General features: G+C 40.8%; 1 protein-coding gene across 3 annotated transcripts in view; it reads right to left on the bottom strand.

Moving 5' to 3' along the window:
* ripor2 (RHO family interacting cell polarization regulator 2) overlaps positions 1 to 24,858 on the bottom strand; it is a 96,291-nt gene that overhangs the window by 41,305 nt on the left and 30,128 nt on the right. For all 3 annotated transcript variants that reach the window (XM_060942739.1, XM_060942741.1, XM_060942740.1), the window contains exons 2-6: positions 8,931 to 9,051; positions 7,353 to 7,511; positions 5,890 to 5,968; positions 5,627 to 5,650; positions 5,344 to 5,397 (exon numbers count right to left, since the gene is read on the bottom strand). In XM_060942739.1, the coding sequence (XP_060798722.1) occupies positions 5,344 to 5,397; positions 5,627 to 5,650; positions 5,890 to 5,968; positions 7,353 to 7,511; positions 8,931 to 9,051 (437 nt within the window). The remainder of the gene's footprint in view (positions 1 to 5,343; positions 5,398 to 5,626; positions 5,651 to 5,889; positions 5,969 to 7,352; positions 7,512 to 8,930; positions 9,052 to 24,858) is intronic.

The raw sequence follows: 24,858 nt of genomic DNA, 5'->3' as shown, positions 1-24,858 counted from the left end.
CTGGTTCAACAGCTGGCACCAAGGTTCAAAGAATCCTGAATGGAACCGGTTGAAGATCCTGTTCCCTGTTGATCGAAAAGGGGTAAATTTGGTGTGTAAAAGGAAAATTTTATGCTTATGTTGTCAGACACCTAGTGCACATTCCCAGAGTGCTTTTTGTATCATTTTGTACAGAAAACTTTTCAGAAACGGACTGAAAACATTACATGGCATTTAGCAGACGCTGTTATCCAGAGCGACGTACAACGAGTGCAAAAGTCAGGTACATGAAGTGCTGAACTTCTAGACAAAAAAAGGTCTAGTGCCAACTGAAGAAGTGACAGTAATACCTTGTTTAATATGCTGTTGAAATACCAAAACTCAGCAGACAGCCAAGGAAACAAACCAACCACAAAGTGTAACTAAATAGAACTCAAACCAGCTAACCCCAGGGTAGACAGTACACAGCCTGGGCTGGTCTAGACTGAAACACAGTTGCACAGTGGGCAGGGAAGAAGAGGAGAGGTGCAGCCTGAAAATGTGAGTCTTCATCTGCGCTTGAAGGTGGTCAGAGAGTCGGCAGTTCCGACCTCAATGGGAAGGTCATTCCACCAACAGGGAACCAGGACAGACAGCAGTCCTGAGTGGGCTGGGCAGGAGCAGAGAGGAGGAAGGGCCAGGTGACCAGTAGTAGCAGAGTGTTAGTCTGGCTAACGCGACAAAGCTCTACGAGCTATTGGTCTGGCCAAGATATTAAGCCCAACCATTTCCCAGAGCCCGTGGTTGACCCGCCTCCCTGAAATGCCTCAGTTTGCTACTGGTCGAAGCCAGAAAAGGCTGTGACGAAGCTTAAACCAATCACATCACTCTTTCCTCTGACGTATGCGACGCGACGGGGCTAACTGGTAGATTAAACTCTTACCGAAGCCGGTCGTGAGCAAGGCGAAAACGTCCTTCCTTTCAATAAATACCTCCAGGGCTGCTCTTTGCTCCGTTTTCAATGAGAACTTCCCGTTGAATGCTTTCAATACAGCATCTATGCATAATAGATGCGGAAGCGTGAATGAAGCGCTTCCGGCATAGATTCTGTAAACAATCTATGGCTTCCGGTTGCAGTTCTACTACGTCAGTGCCTTGAACACGCCTCTACCCAGGGCCGTTGGAGATGCTCAAAGTTGATTGGTTCCCGATTTTTCAGGAGCTTGGAAGAGCTGTAGATAGCTTGCCTGGCCAGACTAAGCTCGCAACAGGCCCTCATGTTGCATCACGCTTAGGATGGGCGGGCCTAGGCTAGCAGAGTGTAGCTAAACAGACTCTGGAGGTATACTGCCTGAAGCCCTTGAGAGCCTGGTAAGCTAGCATCAATGTCTTAAATTTGATACGAGCTGCGATAGGTAGCCAGTGCAGTTCGGCAAGCAGAGGGGTGACATGGGAAGAACGAGGGAGGTTGCAGACCAGGCAAGCTGCAGCACTAAAAACACTAATATAACAAAAAAAGTCCTTTCAAATGTATCCATGTTACTGTGGCCTAGGACTAAGGGAAGGTTCTGAATTCCATCATGAACTGTTGAATTCACCCAAAATCTACACACAGACACACACTAAAGATTGTAGATTGAGACAGATATTAGAGGATGTCTCAAAAAAGCTGTTCTTATGCATCATGCACACTAGGGCGACATGCCTCACAGCAAGAAGGTTCTGGGTTTGAGCCCAGTGGCCAATGGGGGCCTTTCTGTGTGGAGTTTGCATGTTCTCCCTGTGTCTGTGTGGGTTTCCTTCGGGTGCTCCGGTTTCCCCCCAATCCAAAAGACATGCAGTTAGGTTAACACAGGATGGCCTTGGGCTGAAGTGCCCAAGTGTGGCGGCGCACACGTACACAGTGGCTTTGCTCTCTTATGATGAACTAAATTTTGCTGTACATTTGTGCAGTGACAAAGGCGTTCTATTCTATAGTAATTCAGTAAAAAGTAACTCCAGTTATTTATACTTTCCTAGAGGTTTTGTGGTGTCCATGCATGATCATGTACTTTTTTTTTTATTAATTATACAGATTTAATTTACAAATATCTTTGACTGAAAAATGTCTATTTAAAAAATAAAATAAAAAAAAATAACCCCCCCACACAAAAATACATTACAAAATAAATGGTTATTCAAACCTCAATCACTGCCCTCAGACTTTCATTATAAAAGTAGTTTTGAGTAAATAGGTTTTCCATTGTTTTTCTTAGTACAGGGAAACGTCTAAATTCTGGTCTTCAGTAATTACACATGCAGCGCTACAGATGCAGTAGGTGGAAATTATGATGAAAAAGTGTTCCTTTAATTAGAGGATTATTATTCTGTCCTGAACTCAATGTTGTCTTATGTAAAACACAGCACTTCAATCAATTCGCAAAAGGAGATACGTACAAAAGAGATTCTCAGCAGCATTATGCTCCCAATGTTCCACCAGTACAGAACACGCCACTCTCCTATTTGGATGCACAACACACGCATATACAGCTTTGTACAAACACAACCAGTTCATCTGTCAGCGGTCTACCTATTATAACGTGGAGAATTGCTTTGCCCTACATCCAGAGCTGCTAAGAAAACAACTTAAAATGCTGCCAAGTGGATGGCGTAATAGAACCAAGGAGCTCCATGATGTTCTATATACACCATCCTACATTGTAAACAAAGTATAGCTGATGATTCAATTTCCACTCTGTTGTAGGAAAACAAGAATGTTATGGGACTAATTTTCTGGTTTCATGGAATCGCTCAAAAACCGTTTCAAGCTTCTATTTCCAGGTTGCCATGGCGACCTGTTGTAGCGCAGAAACGTTTTACGAGTTGTCAATCGGTGCTCTACTGTTCATCAGGCACACACCTGCGAGTATAGCACAGGGCACAGCAGGGCTCTGGAGACCTGGGCACTTTGGAAATAAGCTGCGTCAATTACCACAAACAAGTTTGCATTACTGCCAAGAGCACCCACTCACTGTTCACAACTTCCCTCTCAAAGCTCAAAATGAAGACACTTCCTTTACTTCCGATTCACACTGTGAAGGATAGAGCCTGGCCTTACAATGGGGTTTTCATTTAAATCCACCAAGGCTGCTTGTGTGAGGGGGTGCATTTGGCTGATGGTGTGAAGAGGAAATACACATGGCAGTTAAAGATTGTATGTAGGTGGAGAGGGAGAATGTCAAATAGAAGAAGTGGGAAGGGGGGGGGGGGGGGGAGAGAGAGAGACTTCTAGAAATGTTCTAAATAGTACATGCAGCTGGAAACCTGTTGTGAGCATTATTAAGGAGATGACAAGGGGGTAGGAATTTATACTTAAAAAGCCATTAGACCCTTACTGTGAAATAAGTTCTTGCCATTTGATTCAACAGCAAACTGATTGTTTTATATGGACCAATTTGATTTCATAAATCATGTCAGCTTAACTCAAATTTCGACCAAAATGAATACATCAACATTATTTTAATATTAAATATTCTGGTCATCATTACAGCAGCAGCGTCAAGGACGGAATAACTCATCCAGCCCACCATCAAAACCACCATGACTACCAAAACATCAAGCAGAACTGAAATGCGACAGTGTGAGAGGACCAACCTCCACGACAAATTGTTTACAACAGGAAAAATCAACAAAAAGGACTAAATTTTGTTCCTCGAGGGAAGATCGACCCAAAACATTGATCAGAACTGAAATCGGGTAAGAACTACGAGAGAAAATTCTAATGAGAAGTCCCAAAATTCATGAATTTGACCTAATTAGCAGTTTGTTAGCAAAAAACTGACAATACAAATGACCAAGTGTTGTGCAGAATGACTAGCTCTTTCAAATAAAACACTCAGAACTGAAATCCATTGAGAATTGAGAGAGGAGATATGATTTAACTGAAAATAACTGAAGTTGTAAACAAATTGTTTACAACAGGAAAATCAACAAAACAACAAAGTTTTGTTCTTCAAGGGAAGATCTACCCAAAACATCAATCAGAGCTGGAATTGGATGAGAAATGAGAGAAGATAAAATCTTAGTGAGAAGCCTGGGAAAAATTAATTAATTTGGCCTAATTAGTAACTCGTTAGCGGAAAATTTGACAAAACAATGACCAAGTTTTGTGCAGAGTGATAAGTTCTTTCAAACAAAATCAGAATGGAAATCCGTGGAGAACTGACAGAGGAGGTACAATTTAACTGAACTGTAGATGATGGACGGAAGGACAATGGACGCCACGCCATGGCAACAGCTCATCAGCCTTATGGCCAGATGAGCTAACAAGTGCAAACCATCTTAGGCTACATCCACACGACAACGAGATTTTTTTTTTTTAAAAATATCGCGTCCACATGGGCAACGGATCAATAAAATATCAGGTTCATATGGCAACGCAACGCTTGCTGAAAACGATGCAATACACATGCCACACCTCTAGGTGCGCTGTAAGACGGTCCCATCGGAGACACCAGAACAATAGAAGTAGACGCATGCGCATAACTGCGCATGCGCACAGTGACTATCCCTGTCACACACACACACACACTTTCTCACTCCCTATCCTATGGATATAGTCCCTTTAAATCACGTGCTCGTTTTTTGAATGGAGACGCGGAAAGAGGAATGAATGGGGGTAGATGGAAGCCGGTACGCCAACATTCTGATATCCTCCAGAATTCTTTAATAGTCCGGAATAAATTGAAAGCTACACGTTGATGGATTACTTTGTTCTTCTACGCCCTTTTTGAGGAATGTATTGTCGGACTTAAACCAACATCTGAAGAGGTGAGATCACTCCTTTTTTTCCCCTATTTTTGCTGGCGGGATTGACTCTCCCCTAAGGGCTATTCTCTCACTCTCTCACTTTGCACCATTACACAAATATTCACAGTGAAAATATTTTGTAAGCGCATTTCATGAACCAAGTTATAGGATTTGTTGACAACTCTCATCAAGTTCGTTACACTTCTACCCGGCGTGAAGCACATGTGGTTGTGACGTCATCGTAAACAAATCTGTTCTACTCATCCAGACGACTTCGCAACAGCTCCGTTGCCAGATTTTTCCACTCTGGGACCCGTTCTCAAAAGATTTCGTTTTGGGGCACCCAAAACGCCGGTGCCGTGTGGACACCAGGCCAAAACGATAAACAATTTTTATCAGATTCACCTGAATCCGTTGCCGTGTGGACAGGGCCTTAATCTTTGACCCATACATTTTTAACCAATGTGTGGTGGAGAATTTGGTATTAAGAAAATGCTTAATTTCTATCATACATCATTGGTGTAGATTGCTTAGATATTTACACTCACTATACTTGACAGAACTATAGCAGGGAAGCCAAAAATCAAGACTCCTTACCTTACTTATGTGAAACTCCAGGCGTCGTATATATCTCTCAATTGTCTTAATTTGCTGCAGTATCAAAAAATCAGAGAGAGTTACGCAACAACGTGAGTTTATAGCTTTCTTAGAAGTACACAACTGCAACAGTTGTAATAATTGTGTTGTAATAATGTGGCTGGACTTCCAAGACAGTAGTATGACATTACTGTAAAGCTGTTTATTATCTGCTCATATTTTCTGGTCAGCTTTCTAAGAGAAGATGAGAGAAGTGTTTATGGTCCAGCTCCTTTTACCTCACCTTGTCAAGATCATACAGCACTCCCTGATGAAACAAACACACACGAGCACAAAGTCAACGCAATCTACATCTCAAAACACAGATATCAGATTAACACAACACGGACTATTATTTAGACAAATAATTAAGTAATTCTTTAAATGAGCCCATGTGACCTGCGAAGCATTTTCAGACATTAAACAGACTCCCAGGGGGAAGTGATTTAGAGAGAGAGAGAGAGAGAGAGAGAGAGAGAGAGAGAGAAGCATGTGTTCTTGTCTTACCAGTCTGGAGTTCCTCTTCATGTCCTTCATGAGAGAGGTGAGTTTGTCCAGCTCTGTCTGGTGCACTTCCAAATACTCACTGATCCAAGAAGAACAGAGAGGAAGGAGGAGAGGGGGAAAAACAAAAAACCCCAAAAAAAAAAAAACACACACACACACCAACCTCAGTGTCTTAGAGAGTTAAAGAGACAACACAGTCAAACCTGGAACCTTGTGTGTTCGGAAACTGAAATGTACATATCTACTATGTGCACTTTATATATTTACTATACATACCACATATAGAGTATTTAGTGAACGTATTCATATATTATAGTCCTATATGTACCGTGTATTTACTACAGGTACTGTATGGCCACTAACACACACCATTTACTGCTGGTATACTGTATACACGCTATATGTACTGTTGCTGTATGCAATTATAGGTCATAATTTAGAATTCCCAACCAAACATGAAAAACCAAAGAGTTGGAACACCGCCTCAACTCAAAATTCCTACTCAGGAACTTGGGATGGTCTCCTCAGCCATCCCAAGAGATCCCCTGAGTTCAAGTGACATCAAATCAAAAGGGCTGCACACAGCTTCAACAGGAAACAAAGCAGCACTTCTCTTTCAATGAGTTATACTGACCAGCAAATAAATAAATATAAAAATCTCAACCAACATACAGACAATAATATCCGCTATATTTAACAGTTATCCCACGAAATCGAGTCGTACATGAGCCGATAGCCGATGAGGCGGATAGCGCCGAGTAGGCTATAAGCCATGTACGACGAGATTGAGTGGAATAACTTATTCTATTCACATTCACTGGATTTTGAGAAATAAAGCACTTTTTGGAAATTTGATAAATACTTTGTACTTTATACAAAACGTCTGACAAAATCATTTCTGCTTAGAATGTAAACAAATCGGCAAAATGACAGTAGCCGTTTGTGAAAAATGCTATAATAATTTCTTGAAAAATAAAAAGGTATGTTCTTAACATCAAATACTTTTATTCCGTATTTTATTGCTTTTTTGGTATTTTGGGGGGTTTTGTTTGAGTTTTTATTTCATTCTTGGTTGGTTCAGCAACACACGCCGCCATTTTGTTTTTCTCTACTCATGGTAGATGAGCTGATTGGCTACTCTACTACTAGGCTATCAGAGCGTGCAATTGCTCATATCTAGTGAATATGGATAGAATAAACTACGAATACGCTGAATGCAAGTGCACTAATGTATTGTATTTACTATAGGTACTATAAATATTTATATATCCTGTATTTAATACATGTACTACTTTATACATGAACTCTATACATTTACTATATGTACTGTATGAATTTACTATATTTACAGAATATTAACTATTTGTACTGGATATACTGTGTACTGTATGAATTTATGATGCTTTTTTTTGGGGGGAAGCACAGTGTATGTTGGTGAAAGTATGAAAATTAACTGTACTTACTCCAGGCCCTGTTTCAGGGCTCCATACACCACCTCCACTCTCTTCGGCTGTGGTTCATGTGAGGAGCTGCTGCTGGATTTGTGCCCACACAGATGGGGCTTCTTGGGCTTTGTGAGTGACTTCTTCTGTACTCCTGAGTTCCCTATGAATGAGTTACACCTGAAAACACACATAAGCACATACTCGCCATCAGAAGGAACCAGGTCTTTTGTGCTACTGGAATTGCAGTAGTATTATGAATGCATGTGTCACATGGAGCCATTTCTAAACACGTGTGCCAGTCTGTGTGATCTAATCATATACCAAAGGTCAAGCATAAGGACATTTGGTATTATGGTTGTTGGTTTGGATTGCGGTTTAAAGTATCAGAAATGTGTGTCACATAGTAGCGCAATGGAGTCTTAGCCAAATAATAAACAGCTGCATATCTGAGACTGCATTCCTCATTGCTTTACATGTCTCAGCATGTCATTTACACACTGATATTTCACTCTGATAATTCTAGGCCGCTTTAGTGAATAAGCGCATGCAGTTGCCTTGGGGTCACTAGGCACACTGCCACGCTCCTGTAAACAAGTTATTGACGCAAGGTGATTCAAGTTAGTATCCAGAGATGATACAGATGTAAAAGCAAAAAAAAGGCAAATCTTTATTCCTCTTACACCACAGCATTTCACCAGGTGATCTTTTTTTTAATTGAGTGAGCTCATACATGATATCTGTTGATAGTTTCATTTGATGTTGCAGGTCAAGTGTGACCCAAGTTAGTTCACTTCCATTATACTAGCTATAAAATCATCCTTCTATCATCATCAGCCTCCCCCCCCAGCCCCTTTCAGACTTTCCCGTGGCAGCTAAAACTTACTATTACAAAGCACTGCCACTGGAGAGGACTTCTGTAAAATCTTCAATAAATTTCTCCTTACACAAAGCTTAAATCATAATTTTTCTTTGGCATTTATTTTAAAAAATAAAATAAATAAAAATCCCCCCCCAATCACTATTATTAGTCTTGGATTATGGAGTGTCTGTCAAACAATAACGTAAGAATAAGGGCGTTGATATAAACCTTGATTTTCCCTGCAGTCAGAGCTGCCGTTATAGAAATTTTTTTTTTTTTAAAAATCAACACCTTCTGATCAATCAAAACTAAATTTAATTGCGCAGTGGTATAAAGTTACATAATAAAAGCTTTTTATTAACAACCAAAAGGTGCTATGATAATCAGTCCAACATAACTACAAAAAATAGCTAAAATGTTCTTAACAGCCTATTATAAAGTGCATATAAAGGACTCAAAAATAATTATTTTCGGACCAGCTAGTTACTTTCTTGAATTTGAAAAGACCCACAGTATCTCCGTTTTGCCATGTCGTAGCTGAACGTGACACCAGATTTAAAGCTTGATGGATTCAATTGAGATCTAAATGGTATGTTTAAAATCTTTACTAATTGAAAGATTTTACTGGCATCTTATTTGTATGTATGCAACACCCACCATTGCCTGCTATGTGTAGAAATAAAAAGAATAGCTTTGGAAAGGTTAAGGTTTTTGATAAACTGGATGTAAATGCGCACCGTGAGCGTTTCTCCTGCAGCGTGCTGAAGCCAGCAAACGACTGACTCCGGATGATTCCACTGGGCCCTCCAGGAGAGTGTGTGCCAGCCGCCATGATCTCTGGGAAGCGGGAGGAAACTCCTACAGAGACAGAGAGGACACTGGGTAAGAAAAAGATCACTACTATAATTAGAGGCGCAAGGATGGATAGTGTACAGGATTGAGATGGTAGAATAACACATTTTAAACTGAATTACACGATCTGAGATAAAATTACCCTAATACGCAGCATGGAAACTGTTTTAAGCATTCATAATTTGATTAAATGTTTCAAAAGTTTGTTATTAAGAATTCTTTATTAGGATCCGTTTTAACATCTGGATCTTACCAAGCTCAGCTGTCACTTAAAGTCAAAATTCCACTAAAAAAAAACACAAGCAAGAAATGAGTCATTTAATCCTCTAAGCAAATGGAGGCTGAAAATAGCCACTGTAGAGAAAGACAGTTCCATACTGTGCCCAATCAAGTGCTCTTAGAATAGGCTTGTTGCCACCTCCAGCTAAAGTAGTGAGGAAGAAATTCTCTGTTTCTTTGTTGCAGTTTCTTTCTCCAATCTGAAAATGGGGGCACAAAGATATAGAACATCTCATCTCATTATCTCTAGCCGCTTTATCCTGTTCTACAGGGTCGCAGGCAAGCTGGAGCCTATCCCAGCTGACTACGGGCAAAAGGCGGGGTACACCCTGGACAAGTCGCCAGGTCATCACAGGGCTGACACAGACAACCACTCACACCTACGGTCAATTTAGAGTCACCAGTTAACCTAACCTGCATGTCTTTGGACTGTGGGGGAAACCGGAGCACCCGGAGGAAACCCACGCGGACACGGGGAGAACATGCAAACTCCACACAGAAAGGCCCTCGCCGGCCACGGGGCTCGAACCCGGACCTTCTTGCTGTGAGGTGACAGCGCTAACCACTACACCACCGTGCCGCCAAGATATAGAATATGAAGAAACAAAATGACAATGTTTTCTTCTTCTTATCATCATCTTCCACCAGCTGAATGATCTTCAGCTGTACTGTGGACATACAGTCCAAGACACTGTTCGGAAGTAGCTGAAAAGCTGCTCTGGCTAAGCTGAGGTTATGTGCAGATATGGTGTTCTGGAAGACTTGCTGAAAACTGTATACACACAGTACATTCACTTTTTCCTCTTTTATCAATCACAACTAAGCAGACACGATCAAAGCAACAGAGTTTTAGGGACTTGTTCAGGGGGCCCACAGTGGATCACTGTCAATCCTGGGCTCCAAGACCACAACACTCTGGTCACTAGCTCAGTCAATATAAGTTTAATAACTTCAAAAGACTGTAAATATCTTATAAAATAATTATTGCATATTAAATGAGGTTATTCGTTATATCTGTTAATGCAGAGGGAATGGATTTGAAAGATGTCCATCATCAAAATCTCAAATTGCAAGCTACACTTCAGAGCTTATTTAAGCTCATTTGCTTTGGACAAGGCATATTCTGTATAAAACATTCACCCAAGACCTCATGCCATTACATACTGAAAATTCAAGCAAACCAACACAGACATTATGGCACAAACAAAATCAGTACTCCGATAAACGTGAGAATAGCGAAACGACAGTGTTGACAGTCACCAAGTATTATTTTAAAAACAGTGCACACACATGAATGACTCCCAACCAATTTTGCTAGGGGATCAGTTGTATTTGCCAAATGTCCCATTTTCTACTCCCCAAATATCTGAAGACGACAAAGTGGCAGTGTGGCCCTTGGTGCATGCTTGGATGGCTGCTGAATGGAGGTGCCCCCTCTCCACTGAGGCCTGCATGGAGCGGCTTATAAAAAGACTTAAAGATTTGCCTGAGGATGGCTACGTCATTCCTTACTCTTTCGGGCCAACCCTCATCAGCATTCTGACTACAGCAGCATGGCACAGAAGTCTGGAAGCCTTTCTGAAGACAGATGGGGGGGTAGGAGATGCATAAGGAAAAAGTTCTTTCCCCATCAACAACCAGGTCCTCATGCATCAAACATGATGCGGGTGTAGGACATAGAGAATATGCATATTAATATGTACATCGTACATACATACAAAAATACATAGTATTTTTTGCAAATTCTTCAGAAAGAGATCTCTTATACAGTGGAACCTGGCCACATTTACTGCAACCCTTACCCAGCTCAATGTAGTTAAATAGCTAACCTCTGGTGACTAAGCCAAAGAGATAATTGCTCCTGTTTACATTCTTTTCAATCTGAATAAATTTAATTTAGTTATTGAGTCTAAAGTTTCAATGTTCCATACATTCTTGCATGTTAAATGTAAGTATTGTCATCATGTTATCCTATGTTACTAAATTTTTACTACAACCCCGATTCCAAAAAAAAGTTGGGACAAAGTACAAATTGTAAATAAAAACGGAATGCAATGATGTGGAAGTTTCAAAATTCCATATTTTATTCAGAATAGAACATAGATGACATATCAAATGTTTAAACTGAGAAAATGTATCATTTAAAGAGAAAAATTAGGTGATTTTAAATTTCATGACAACACATCTCAAAAAAGTTGGGACAAAGCCATGTTTACCACGGTGAGACATCCCCTTTTCTCTTTACAACAGTCTGTAAACATCTGGGGACTGAGGAGACAAGTTGCTCAAGTTTAGGGATAGGAATGTTAACCCATTCTTGTCTAATGTAGGATTCTAGTTGCTCAACTGTCTTAGGTCTTTTTTGTCGTATCTTCCGTTTTATGATGCGCCAAATGTTTTCTATGGGTGAAAGATCTGGACTGCAGGCTGGCCAGTTCAGTACCCGGACCCTTCTTCTACACAGCCATGATGCTGTAATTGATGCAGTATGTAGTTTGGCATTGTCATGTTGGAAAATGCAAGGTCTTCCCTGAAAGAGACATCGTCTGGATGGGAGCATATGTTGCTCTAGAACCTGGATATACCGTTCAGTATCGATGGTGTCTTTCCAGATGTGTAAGCTGCCCATGCCACATGCACTAATGCAACCCCATACCATCAGAGATGCAGGCTTCTGAACTGAGCGCCGATAACAACTTGGGTCGTCCTTCTCCTCTTTAGTCCGAATGACACGGCGTCCCTGATTTCCATAAAGAACTTCAAATTTTGATTCGTCTGACCACAGAACAGTTTTCCACTTTGCCACAGTCCATTTTAAATGAGCCTTGGCCCAGAGAAGATGTCTGCGCTTCTGGATCGTGTTTAGATACGTCGTCTTCTTTGAACTATAGAGTTTTAGCTGGCAACGGCGGATGGCACGGTGAATTGTGTTCACAGATAATGTTCTCTGGAAATATTCCTGAGCCCATTTTGTGATTTCCAATACAGAAGCATGCCTGTATGTGATGCAGTGCCGTCTAAGGGCCCGAAGATCACGGGCACCCAGTATGGTTTTCCGGCCTTGACCCTTACGCACAGAGATTCTTCCAGATTCTCTGAATCTTTTGATGATATTATGCACTGTAGATGATGATATGTTCAAACTCTTTGCAATTTTACACTGTCGAACTCCTTTCTGATATTGCTCCACTATTTGTCGGTGCAGAATTAGGGGGATTGGTGATCCTCTTCCCATCTTTACTTCTGAGAGCCGCTGCCACTCCAAGATGCTCTTTTTATACCCAGTCATGTTAATGACCTATTGCCAATTGACCTAATGAGTTGCAATTTGGTCCTCCAGCTGTTCCTTTTTTGTACCTTTAACTTTTCCAGCCTCTTAGGCTACATCCACACGACAACGGCAACGAGATGTTATTTAAAAATATATCGCCTCCAAATGGGTAACGATCAGTAAAATATCAGGTCCATATGGCAACGCAACGCTTGCTGAAAACGATGCAATACACATGCCACACCTCTAGGGGCGCTGTAAGACGGTCCCTTCGGAGACACCAGAACAATAGAAGTAGTAAGGACGCATGCGCATAAACTATTATGCGCGAGACTTCATATTAGCCACAAAGTCAGGAAAATCTGTTCGTAAAATTACATTATAATGACCAAATACAATGAAAAGTATTTTTCCAGTCTCACCTGTGAAAGGTAATCCCATGTGATCTCGTTTGGACGGTAAACCTGTTGGTACAGTTAAACGGAGCACATGAATCTTTATTCTCCACTTTGACCTATCCAATATGGCGGCGAGGATGACGTATGATTCTACGCGGAAGGCGGCGTCTTTAATGGTCCGGAATAAATTGAATGCTACACGTTGATGGATTAATTTGCTCTTCTACGCCCTTTTTGAGGAATGTATTGTAGGACTTAAACCATCATCTGAAGAGGTGAGATCGCTCCTTTTTTTCCCCTATTTTTGCTGGCGGGATTAACTCTGCCCTAAGGGCAGAGTCTCTCTCTCTCTCTCTCTCTCTCTCGCTCTCACTTTGCACCATTACACAATAAACATTCACAGTGAAAATATTTTGTAAGCGCGTTTCATGAACGAAGTTATAGGATTTGTTGACAACTCGCATCGAGTTCGTTACACTTCTACCCGGCGTGAAGCACTCACAGTCATGTGGTTGTGACGTCATCGTAAACAAATCCGTTCTACTCATCCAGACGACTTCACAACGGCAACGTTGCCAGATCTTTCCACTCTGGAACCCGTTCTCAAAAAGATTGCGTTTTGGGCACCCAAAACGCCGGTGCCGTGTAGACGCCAGGCCTAAACGATAAGCAACTGCATCGGAGTCACCTGAATCCGTTGCCGTGTGGACAGGGCCTTATTGCCCCTGTCCCAACTTTGAGATGGGTTGCTGTCATGAAATTTCAAATAAGCCAATATTTGGCATGAAATTTCAAAATGTCTCACTTTTGACATTTGAGGATAAGTTGTCTATGTTCTATTGTGAATACAATATCAGTTTGAGATTTGTAAATTATTGCATTCCGTTTTTATTTACAATTTGTACTTTGTCCCAACTTTTTTTTGGAATCGGGGTTGTACTTATTTACTATTATTTTTCTATTTTTAAACATTGAAATATTAAATAAATGTTTTTTTTTTTATATATATATATATATATATATATATATATATATATATATATATATATATATATGGGGGCGGCACGGTGGTGTAGTGGTTAGCGCTGTCGCCTCACAGCAAGAAGGTCCTGGGTTCGAGCCCCGGGGCCGGCGAGGGCCTTTCTGTGTGGAGTTTGCATGTTCTCCCCGTGTCCGCGTGGGTTTCCTCCGGGTGCTCCGGTTTCCCCCACAGTCCAAAGACATGCAGGTTAGGTTAACTGGTGACTCTAAATTGACCGTAGGTGTGAATGTGAGTGTGAATGGTTGTCTGTGTCTATGTGTCAGCCCTGTGATGACCTGGCGACTTGTCCAGGGTGTACCCCGCCTTTCGCCCGTAGTCAGCTGGGATAGGCTCCAGCTTGCCTGCGACCCTGTAGAAGGATAAAGCGGCTAGAGATAATGAGATGAGATGAGATATATATATATATATATATATATATATATATATATAAAAAACATTTTAATTGACCTTAAATAAATCTCTCACCTTCAATCCTAATTAAAACGACAAGATTTATGAATATAGATAAATGTCTCCCAGTCCGCCTGCCATCCCATATCGCTAACTAACGTTCATTTTTACACACGCATGGAATTTCAACACTGGAGTCTTGAGTTATGTCATCATATTCTCAGATATTTAACAGGAGATAAACATATCAAAATGTACCATAACCTGCATAGTTTTTGTTCCACACCAGCATTAACCAAGCACTAGTAAAGCAGGTTGCATTTTCACAGGTCAAAACATGCAGGATTTTAGTCTGTCTGTCACCGTCCTCATAGCTGAGGACCGGCAATCCAGTAAGCTGTTCTGCAAATTTCTCAACTAGCTTTCATGAATTCTCTTGGGTGATTACAACACATCAAAGGGATCCAAACCCTCAGCTGGTGGCTGGGTACACATGCACAGCTATGGACAATTTAGAGTAGCCAATTAAACTAATCTGCATGTCTTAGAACTGTGGGAGGAAACCCATGCAAGCACAAGAACACGCAAACTCCATGCAGAAAGGCCCCAGTCAGCTGTTGGGCTCAAACCCTGAACCTTATTGCTGTGAGGTGACTGTGCTAACCACTGCTGCACCATGTCACTCTTGGGCTTTTAGTATCCAAGTCAATTCGAATTGTTTCTTGGAAGACTCTCTTTATAAAAAGGTACAGTCATCCATTGTAATGCAATACACTGACAAATTCATCAAATATCTCCTCAGGATCTGCTAGCTGTCCATTCTGCGTGTGCACTGAAATAAAATCGTGTGTTCACACACAGCTCTGGTTCTTTAAATGGGGAAAGAAATAAAAAGTGGCTCGGACTGAGGCACAACACTATTCCAGACAATCACAAACAGAGGGTGGGGCATTCATGCTCTTACCATGACGGGGAGAGGGGATAGATAGGGAAAGGGGGCAGTAGGAGCAAGAGGGATGGTGATCTACACTCCATACCAATTGGTAGTGGTAATACTAATTTGTTCTTTGCCAAATGGTCAATAAACCTCAAAGAAGAACAAGAGGGCCATTAGCTTAGAAAGGCAGCATCATAAACAGTGGGTACGTGAGGAAATGGGGGAAAAACAAACCGTGGATGACCAGCTCTCCTGTCCATCCTACTTTCCAATGGCTGCTCCCTGGACAATAAACTGAACTACATCAGACTCCAGCAGACCATCAGTGGGAGTTTATTCAGCTAGATGGGCTCAACTCATTTTGTGCCAACAGAAACACATATCTCTACGGTTGTTGCTTGTGTGTTTACATCAACACAGAATGGTGCAAGAACTCTGTCCTAATTTCTAGTTCCTGCTAACTGCTTTATCCATACTAGAACTGTGTAGTGTTTTTTTTTGTTTGTTTTTTACTTTTGCTGTTTTAGTAATTGTACTGTGTTGCAGTGTTTGCATATGTGCACTTTATGTAGTCCTGTGTAGTCTTCTTTATTTCTGTGTAGTCCTGTGTTGTTTTATGTAACACCATGGTGCTACCATGCTGCTACCAGAGTGGAGTTATTTGGACTGATGCATAATTCAAAATGTTATGCTATGCAATGTTAGTTTCCTTGTTAGCTTAGCTACAACCTCCTCTCTATGGTCACCGTTTTACAAAACTTCAATTTAAATTACTATCTTGCACTAGTTTTTACTTCCTTGTAGTTTGAATGACGTGTCTGTGCTTGCATGGCGTTTGTTTGATGACAATTTATGTTATAATGTTTTTGATTCAGCTATGACATTCACTGGATTTTGCCATATCTCTCTTAAGTTGATAGTGTCATTGCCTTGGTAGTGCATGTCCACATCCTCACTAATCGCAGCCCCCATTTTCCGGCATACTATGCAGGAAAATGGGAGCTGCGATAGTGAGGTGAGAAAGAGAGAGTGCAGGCAGGGTGGAGCAGTTGGAGAAGGATTTCAGGAGTCATTTGTGATAGAAAAGTCCCAGCAAAAGTGAAAGGTAAGATGTATAAGACAGTAGTGAGACCAGCTGTGATGTATGGATTGGAGACCGTACCCTTAACGAAGAGACAGGAGGAAAAGTTGGAGGTGGTGGAGTTGAGGATGTTAAGGTTTGCGATGGAAGTGACAAGGTTGGACAGGATAAGGAACGAGCACATCAGAGGGACAGCACATGTGGAGAGCTTGGGAATTAAGCTAAGAGAGATGAGACTGAGATGGTATGGGCACATCCTGAGAAGAGATGCAGAGCATGTTGGAAGGAGAATATTGAGGATGGAGCTGCCAGGCACATGAAAACGAGGAAGGCCAAAGAGGAGATACATGGATGTGGTAAGAGAGGACATGAAAGTGTCAGGTGTGGTAGAGAAGGATGCGGAAGACAAGGAGCAATGGAAATGAAAGATCTGCTGTGGCGACCCCTAATCGGAAGCAGCCAAAAGGAGTGCTGTTGCCTTGGTAGTGCACATCCATGGTTTTGGGGGAGGAGTTTCTGAAGGAGCACTGAAGGGAGGTGTGTGCTTCTTTGGCTGTTGAGCCATTACGTTAGTAACGCAGGTTCTAACAGCTTCTGGGTGATTGGTCTGATGCTGTGGCTGCTCATCCCCCACCCAGACACACAATTATTTTTAGATTTTTACTTTAAAAGTATTCAGAGAGACCATATACATCTCAGAGGTAAAGTTTTTGCAAACCATCATGCATTTTCATACACAAACACCCCTACCCCCCCAACACACACACAATATGCAATGACTGCACTTACTTTATCCCAAGTGAGGTGGGTGCATGAATGCATTTTAATTGTGATTGAGCTATCAGATAAACAGGTTATTATGGTGCATAAAAAAAGAAACCTTGAGAGGAACCAAGCCAAGCCCCCCCAAACATGTACATTAACTTCTTACATAAGCAAGCAAGCAGATACATGCTTGCACATTTAAGCCAATGTCTCTCACACACACACCCCGATACAGACACTCGGTGGCAGAAATGGTGGGTATACGAGAATAACATTAAACTCAGACCACAGCGTTTTAACAGCAGCCTAATTCCATATGCTTGACTAAACGATGTTCCCCTTAGCAACAGCATACAATACACAGTGTGTGGAGTAAAACAACATTGCCATTATGTAGCCTGTGCAGAGACCAGCGCCTCCACCTCCCCTTCAGCTCTGAGGCTCTGTTGTCTTCTTCTGCACTCTACTACAGGCAGTGCTAGGTAGGAGGGCCCTTGTGTTTGGGACCTCTCAGACTGTTCTTTGTGTTTCAGTCATCTCTTCTGTCCACACACACACACTGACTTCATCACTGCTCTGTCTGCCAGTTCACAGTTGTGACCCACTGACCACCGTCCTATTTTAACCCTGAGTGATGAAATCTGTCAGTGTCAATGCTGATCAAAGCCAAGCTATAAATCTTTGGTTACTGTGACATGGTTAATGATCCGTTGACCAGCAACCTCCAGAGTGACATCCACCAGTCCAACATCCGGCAGCAAACAATACACACGTTTCTGTACTTAAAATGATTATATAATAAAATCATCTGTAAATAAAAATCACAGGTGTACACCTTTTTAAAATCATTAAGATAAGAGCAAACCTAATAATCTGCTCTTGCTCGCTTCCCCCCCACACCCCCCCTTCAATACATATAGTTCCGTTTGTCTTTACGGTTCCATACCTGTATAGATTACATGTAATGAATCACACCCAGAAGAGAATGGATTCCCTTTCGCTTCCTCGCCACGTCATCTCCTAGAGATTTCCTTGCCACTGTAGCCTCTGGCTTACTCATTAGGGATCTGAATTGACAAAAACTCCGGATTCCTGTAAAGCTGCTTTGTGACAATGTCATTGTTAAAAGCACTATATGAATACGACTGAACTGAATTATAAGCACAGGGTTATGAACTTCAGGACAAACCAGACTCCGGATACACAGGCATGAATGGATCTTTAGGTTATTTATTATTATCCCAGCTATGGCATTTGACAATCATCATGTCAAACTCTACAGGTAACCCGTATTCATGCTTCTTAAATGCCAATATATATAAAGCATTGGCCCAACAGCTAATCAAAATTAAGGTACTTTTCCATGTAGCTTTGGTGTTACTGTATGCTAGAGAAACCTGATACAACATCCCAAGCAGCACAACACAGCAACAAGCTACAGAAACTTAAGTGATATTTGATCAGCAGCAGTTATAAACACAAATGGCAGTAACATTTCTGCGTTTTTGCACGGAGCAATTCCTTTTTCCCCTTAGTTGAGCGGGTGCTCACAGGTCCTGATATTATTAGTTGCGCAAATACAAAATATAAAACAGGTTCTCTGAGGCGAAACCAAGTTCACATGGAGACATGGGCTTCCTAATGCACCTCACTGGAATTCTTCACTAATGAGAAAAAAAACAAAAAAAACAGCCAACCAGTCACAAAAATGTCACATGGCAGTGTGGAGTTTTAAACATTGTGCTCCAAGCACATTCATATGTTCTAGACAATAAGATGCAATTACAGGCTGACTGTGACTCGCATGAGGTGGATGCTTGACTTTGTCTTCAGAGATACTGATATGATCATGTCAAGCCAGGATACGTTTTCAAACTGGCTATGAGAAAAAATGCATTTAATGTTTCAAGTGTTCCTGGATCTGTTATATTTAACAGTTATTCCACAAAATCAAGTCATACATGAGCTGATAGCCGATGAGGCGCGTAGCGCTGAGTCGACTATAAACCATGTACGACGAGACTGAGTGGAATAACTGTTTTATTCCATCCACATTCACTGGATTTTGAGAAACAGAGCATTTTTATTTTTTGCAAATTTTATAAATTAAAAAAAACAAAAAACCCTTTATAAAAAACGTCCGACAAAATAGTTTCCGCTTAGAATGTAAACAAAATCTGCGAAATGACAGTAGCCATTTGTGGAAAATGCGATAATTCTTGGAAAGAAAGGAAAAAACAAAAGCTATGTTCTTACCATCAAATACTTTTACTCCATATTTTGTTGCGTTTTTTTTTTTTTTTTTTTTGGGGGGGGGGGGGGGGGGGGGGGGTTGTTTTTGAGTAGAGTTTTTATTTCGCCCTTGGCTGGTTCAGCAACACTCTGCCATTTTGTTTTTTCCTACTCACGGTATATAAGCTGATATCCTAGTAGTAAAACAGCCAATCAGAGTGCACGACTGCTCATATCTAGTGAATGTGGAGAGAATAAAATCAGATATTTCCTAGATAATTAGCAATATATCCATACAAAAGATCTGGCTACCCCCCCAAGGCTTTTGTTTACATATTTCTGACCCAGAAATTAGCTCCACCCTCTGATGGGACTGCACTGCCCAGCTCTGCACCTTTAGCTCACGGTCAATCATTTTACTGCAATTTGCCCTGCAGCAATTCGTACAGTGCTAAACCCATTTAAAGTAGCAGTTTATCTAAAAGGATAAACTCCTCCTTTACATCGACCAACCTATGCATCATGTCTCCACACAGCTCAAATCTGGCCATCATAAAACCCCATTTGCTTAAATCCCAGCCACAGGAGACAGAAACAGAGGCACTACAATGTTATCTAAGGATGAGTGTTAGCTGCTGATACGAGAGCTTTAAATGTCAAGCTGCTTCCTATCCTCACTTGTAACTGGGCTAGGAAAGCAAGAGGATATGGATAAGTTTGACTATTATGGTGTGGAGTAGGGCTCATAATGTCACGCTCTCAAGAGCACACTGTTTTGGAGAGGTCTGAGCATGCTGGAAAAGCTAGTGGACCATGTGGGACATGGTTCAATATGCCACGAGTTTTCCATCCAACTACCATAAAGCGATAACCTTTATTGAAGAGCTTTGCTTTCAAAACTCACTACTTTGAGGCTTCCAAGAAAGTCCTTCAGAAATGAAATTAGAGCAGCTAATATGTAGGTACGTGGGAGCTTTATTCAGACAGCTTGCTGTGTTGTTTCTGAGGAAGTAAAACATAGATCAAGGTCTTCTTTGAGAAAAGCTTGAGGTTGAAGCTGGGACATGCGTAACATGTAGCTACTGGCTTGGTATTGGGCATGATGTGGAAGGCCAATATTTATAGAACACACTCAAGAGCAGCATGTGCAGGGGTTGACATTCCTGTATGTAAGAAGTGCAAGGCAGCAAGAAAATGTGTGTTGAAAACACAGCTGCTGACACCAGCTGAACCCAGCCCTGACAACACACCCAAAACATATCCCAGGCCATCAGGCATGATGAGAAACCGATAGTCACTGGAACTTTACAATTTAACCGCCGACCTAGAATTTACACCAGATGCGATATGAAAGTGATGCCTTTGTGTATACACATACACGGCACATGGAAAGTGGAACAAGCTTAAAGGACATGGGACATGAAACATAAATGCACACTATATCAGTTTCTTTCCATTAAAAATATGAAATAATTGCATCAACAAATACAAAATTATCTATTAAATTCAGCAAAATCGTTATATTCATGATGATTATATGGCATTTCTGCTCGAGCTCCGATATGCATATTTTACAACCGGAAGAGCCGCTGTCACGTGATTATACGTCACAAAAACTTTCGGGTACAGCACAAGCGGGTAGATGAATATGGAGAAGTGTGAATCGTGACGATGATGAACGCGACAAAATAGTTTTTGTGTCTTGGATGACAAGAAAATTGTTTCATTTTTAGAGTGTTTAACGTACATTGAACATCATGGTGTATTGTGACCTCCCAGTCAGTCAGACGCGCTGTCACTCCTATTAGCAATGTAGCTAGGCTCAGTAGGGCCAATGGTATTTTTTGGGGCTGTAGTTAGATGCGACCAAACTCTTCCACGTTTTTCCTGTTTACATAGGTTTATATGACCAGTGACATGAAACAAAATTCAGTTACACAAATTGAAACGTGGCGATTTTCTATGCTATGGAAAGTCCGCACTATAATGACAGGCGTACTAACACCTTCTGTGCGCTTCGACAGCGCATTGATACCTTCACTCAGAGTTGTACCATTATTTTTTAGACAGGGCGGACGGACCAGGGCATTCGCCCGCCTGGCTGTGCCCGACGAGGAGCGCTCTCGGCCGGCTTGGGAGGCAGACGGCAGCCCCTCCTGGAAGTGTGGTTTTACCATGGGCCTCATGCGGAAAAATGCCGAGGTGCATTCGCTAAGCGACTGAAAGCCGAGGTAAGGATTAGTATTATAATTTTGGGTGTATCAATTATTGATTATCATAATTCTGACTCGTTTCGCCATTTTGAATGTTTTCATCTCGGACTCTGGAAGCATTGTATCTCAATCTCGAAAAATATCAGCAAAAAAAAAAAAAAAAAAAAGAGCTTGCAACAGACTTTAGCTAGATCTATGATGAACTTTCAATGCATGATACAAAAATAATACTTCTTTCAACAGATCATTAGCCTTTGAGCAGAATTGTTTTTAACTTACCAGGAAGTGTTATCGAGCCGACCGCTTTCAGTTTCATGGGGATTGAATGAACTCTCACTCTCAGAATCATCTGACTCGTCAGAGTAAATACAAGATCTATGTTCATGTGAATTTCCAGCTATCGGTTCGAATTGATAGGATCTAACTTCACATCTCTGTGAAACATCGGGAAGGTCACTGTTGGTGGTGTCCATTTCGGTAACCTGTTTACATTAGATACCCAAGCGCTGGCTCCTTGGAAAGTTTTTGTGACGTCACGGGTCACGTGACCACCTAGCTAATTAACGAATCATTGTTTTACGCTGATGTATAAAAAAAGTTGAATAATGTGATGATTTTCACATTTTTGACGCCCTGCAGTGATTTAGATGGCATTTCTTATGTCCTTTATACATAATTATACCCAGAAAAAAAATCCATGTCCCATGTCCTTTAAGTTCAACTGGTCAACAGTAATTATAACAGTGCAGTTAAAAGTGTAAAATTGGACAGTGAATAAACAACGTATTCATGTCCCTTCTAATTTCCCCATGTTGGGGTCATGAGCATCAATACAAACGCATACACCTACAGGATGCACAATCATTACATTATTTCATACCAGAACGCTGTTGAAAGCTTGAATCTGATTGGTCACGACAGCAACAGCAGCTCTGACTATTACTCAAATCACAAGTTTATATTAATATGCATGATTTAATATGTAATCAAGTGTATAGTAAGAGCTAATTCTCATGGACTTGTATGGCAGATGCTCCACATAATTTAAGCCTAATCTCAAACTAATAAAATGCATAAGTATTTATATTGTGAAGCTTGGAGATGTTTTTGAAAAGCGTCTCTACTGACAGTGCTTTGTAAGTCAGAGTCTGTCCTTTTAAGTTTTCTGACACTGGAAAGTCTTCAGGATGAAGAACGCTGAGCTCTCTCATAACATCACAAACTGATGCTATAACAAAAAAAAAAAAAAAAAAAAAAAACTAAAACAGGTTAGTTGCTGTTGTAGCAGCATTCAACAAAGTATCTATAAAAAAAATGTTCTTGAATTTAAAAAAAAAAGTTAGCATTGACAAATTTCTGTAGTGCAAGAGGAATAAAACACTCCAAAGTTAATTATTATTTTCCTACAATTGCATATATTTAACAGTTATTCCATGAAATTGAGTCGTGCATGAGCTGATAGCCGATGAGGCGCGTAGCACTGAGTTGGCGATAAGCCATGTATGATGAGATTGAGCAGAATAACTTTTATTCTATCCACATTGATGGGATTTTGAGAAACGGAGCATTTTTATTTTTCGCAAATTCAATAAATAAAAACTTGATACAAAGCATCTGACAAAATCATTTCTGATTAGAATGTAAACAAACCGGTGAAATGACAATAGCAGTTTGTGAAATATGCTATAATAATTCTTGAAAAAAATTTTTTTTTTTTTAAAAAAAGTGCTTACCATCAAATACTTTTATTCCATATTTTGTTGCTTTTTTGTATTTTCTGGGGTTTTGTTTTTGAGTTTTTAAATTCTTGCTCGGTTGGTTCAGCAACATGCCATTTTGTTTTTCTCTGCTCACGAGCTGATAGCCTAGTAGTAGAGTAGCCAATCAGAGCACACAATTGCTCATATCCAGTGAATGTGGACAGAATAATGTGTTTTATTCCTTAAAGTTTAATTGAATTTATCAAGTGGCTCAGTGACAAGAACAGGATGCACAGCAAAAGAAGGAAAGATGAATGAAGAAAGAAGAAGTGAAACACTTTGAAGAACAGTTTCCTCAAATGCTGTAGATATAAAATTTTACTCCTGCGAGCTTGCAATTGCAAACAATTATTTTCCAAGTCAATGAACTCTTAGATCCAATGCACACCATTGACATAAATCCGCTTTACAGCCGATTGACTGAAGGTGACACTTTTAGCTTTGAAATACAGGAAATTAACAATATTAACTGTGTAGGCAGAGTCATTCTGGCAGCTCACAGATGATTCAGCAGCTCTATATATCTATTTAAAAAAAAGAGTCTGCTCTGCTCCACTTGATCAAATGGGCATAACTGGTGCATCCCTAACACGACATGTCCATCCACCAGTATTCGAAAGTATTATAATTGGGGTGTTTGCAGATTAAAACACTGCATAATGATCAGTGACACTTCCCCCCCCCCCAATAGGTTCCAAGTCATATTTTTGGTACTTGCATCTTCCGATACTATCAGCAAATAGAAAATGCTGAACTACCATTAAGCCATTTAAAAAGTATGCATGTGTACATAGACTAAAGCAGTGCAGTTAGGAAATAATTACACAAGCTAAATCACTCAAAGTAAACACCATTCCTGTAAATGAGCACTTTGACCTATTGTTAGAAACTAAAAACATTGTTGGCTCACAAACGTCTCTCTAAAGCCACCAATTTTAGCCCTTTTCTTCATTGTTGCTATGTAGAGAACCATGACACAAACAAAATTACGTTCTTTTTTTAGTCACCATTTTTGGATCATTTAAAGAAAGATGGTGCAGTTGATGTTTGTTAGCGAGTACTTCTTGTTCACATTGCCTCTGGCCTGCACAGACTCTCAAGCCCTCACGGCTGGGTTTCTGTCACATGACTTTTCTTAGCGGTTTTACCGGAAGTGAAATAGCTGGTGGTCTCAACGGCTGCTGTAGTGCAAACAACTAGCGATAACTTCTCAGAGTATGCTCGTAATCTAGAAGCCACTGCTCACTTTAGATATATTCAGAAGATTGCTATGTGCAATGGAATAGATCCCTACAGTCTGGGGAAAAAAGGATTTGTCATACGATCTTGAAAACTACTAGAGTTGAGCCGGATACTCGGCTGAAACAAGTATCCGGTACGGATAAAGCACTTTTGCCGAGTACGAGTATTATATGAGTAATACGAGTCAATATCTGTGCTCGGAC

The sequence above is a fragment of the Neoarius graeffei genome, chromosome 16 (genome assembly GCF_027579695.1).
Source record: "Neoarius graeffei isolate fNeoGra1 chromosome 16, fNeoGra1.pri, whole genome shotgun sequence".
Classification (NCBI taxonomy): Eukaryota; Metazoa; Chordata; class Actinopteri; order Siluriformes; family Ariidae; genus Neoarius; species Neoarius graeffei.
The sequence above is the reverse complement of the archived record's forward strand: the minus strand, read 5'-3'. Positions and strand labels throughout refer to the sequence as shown.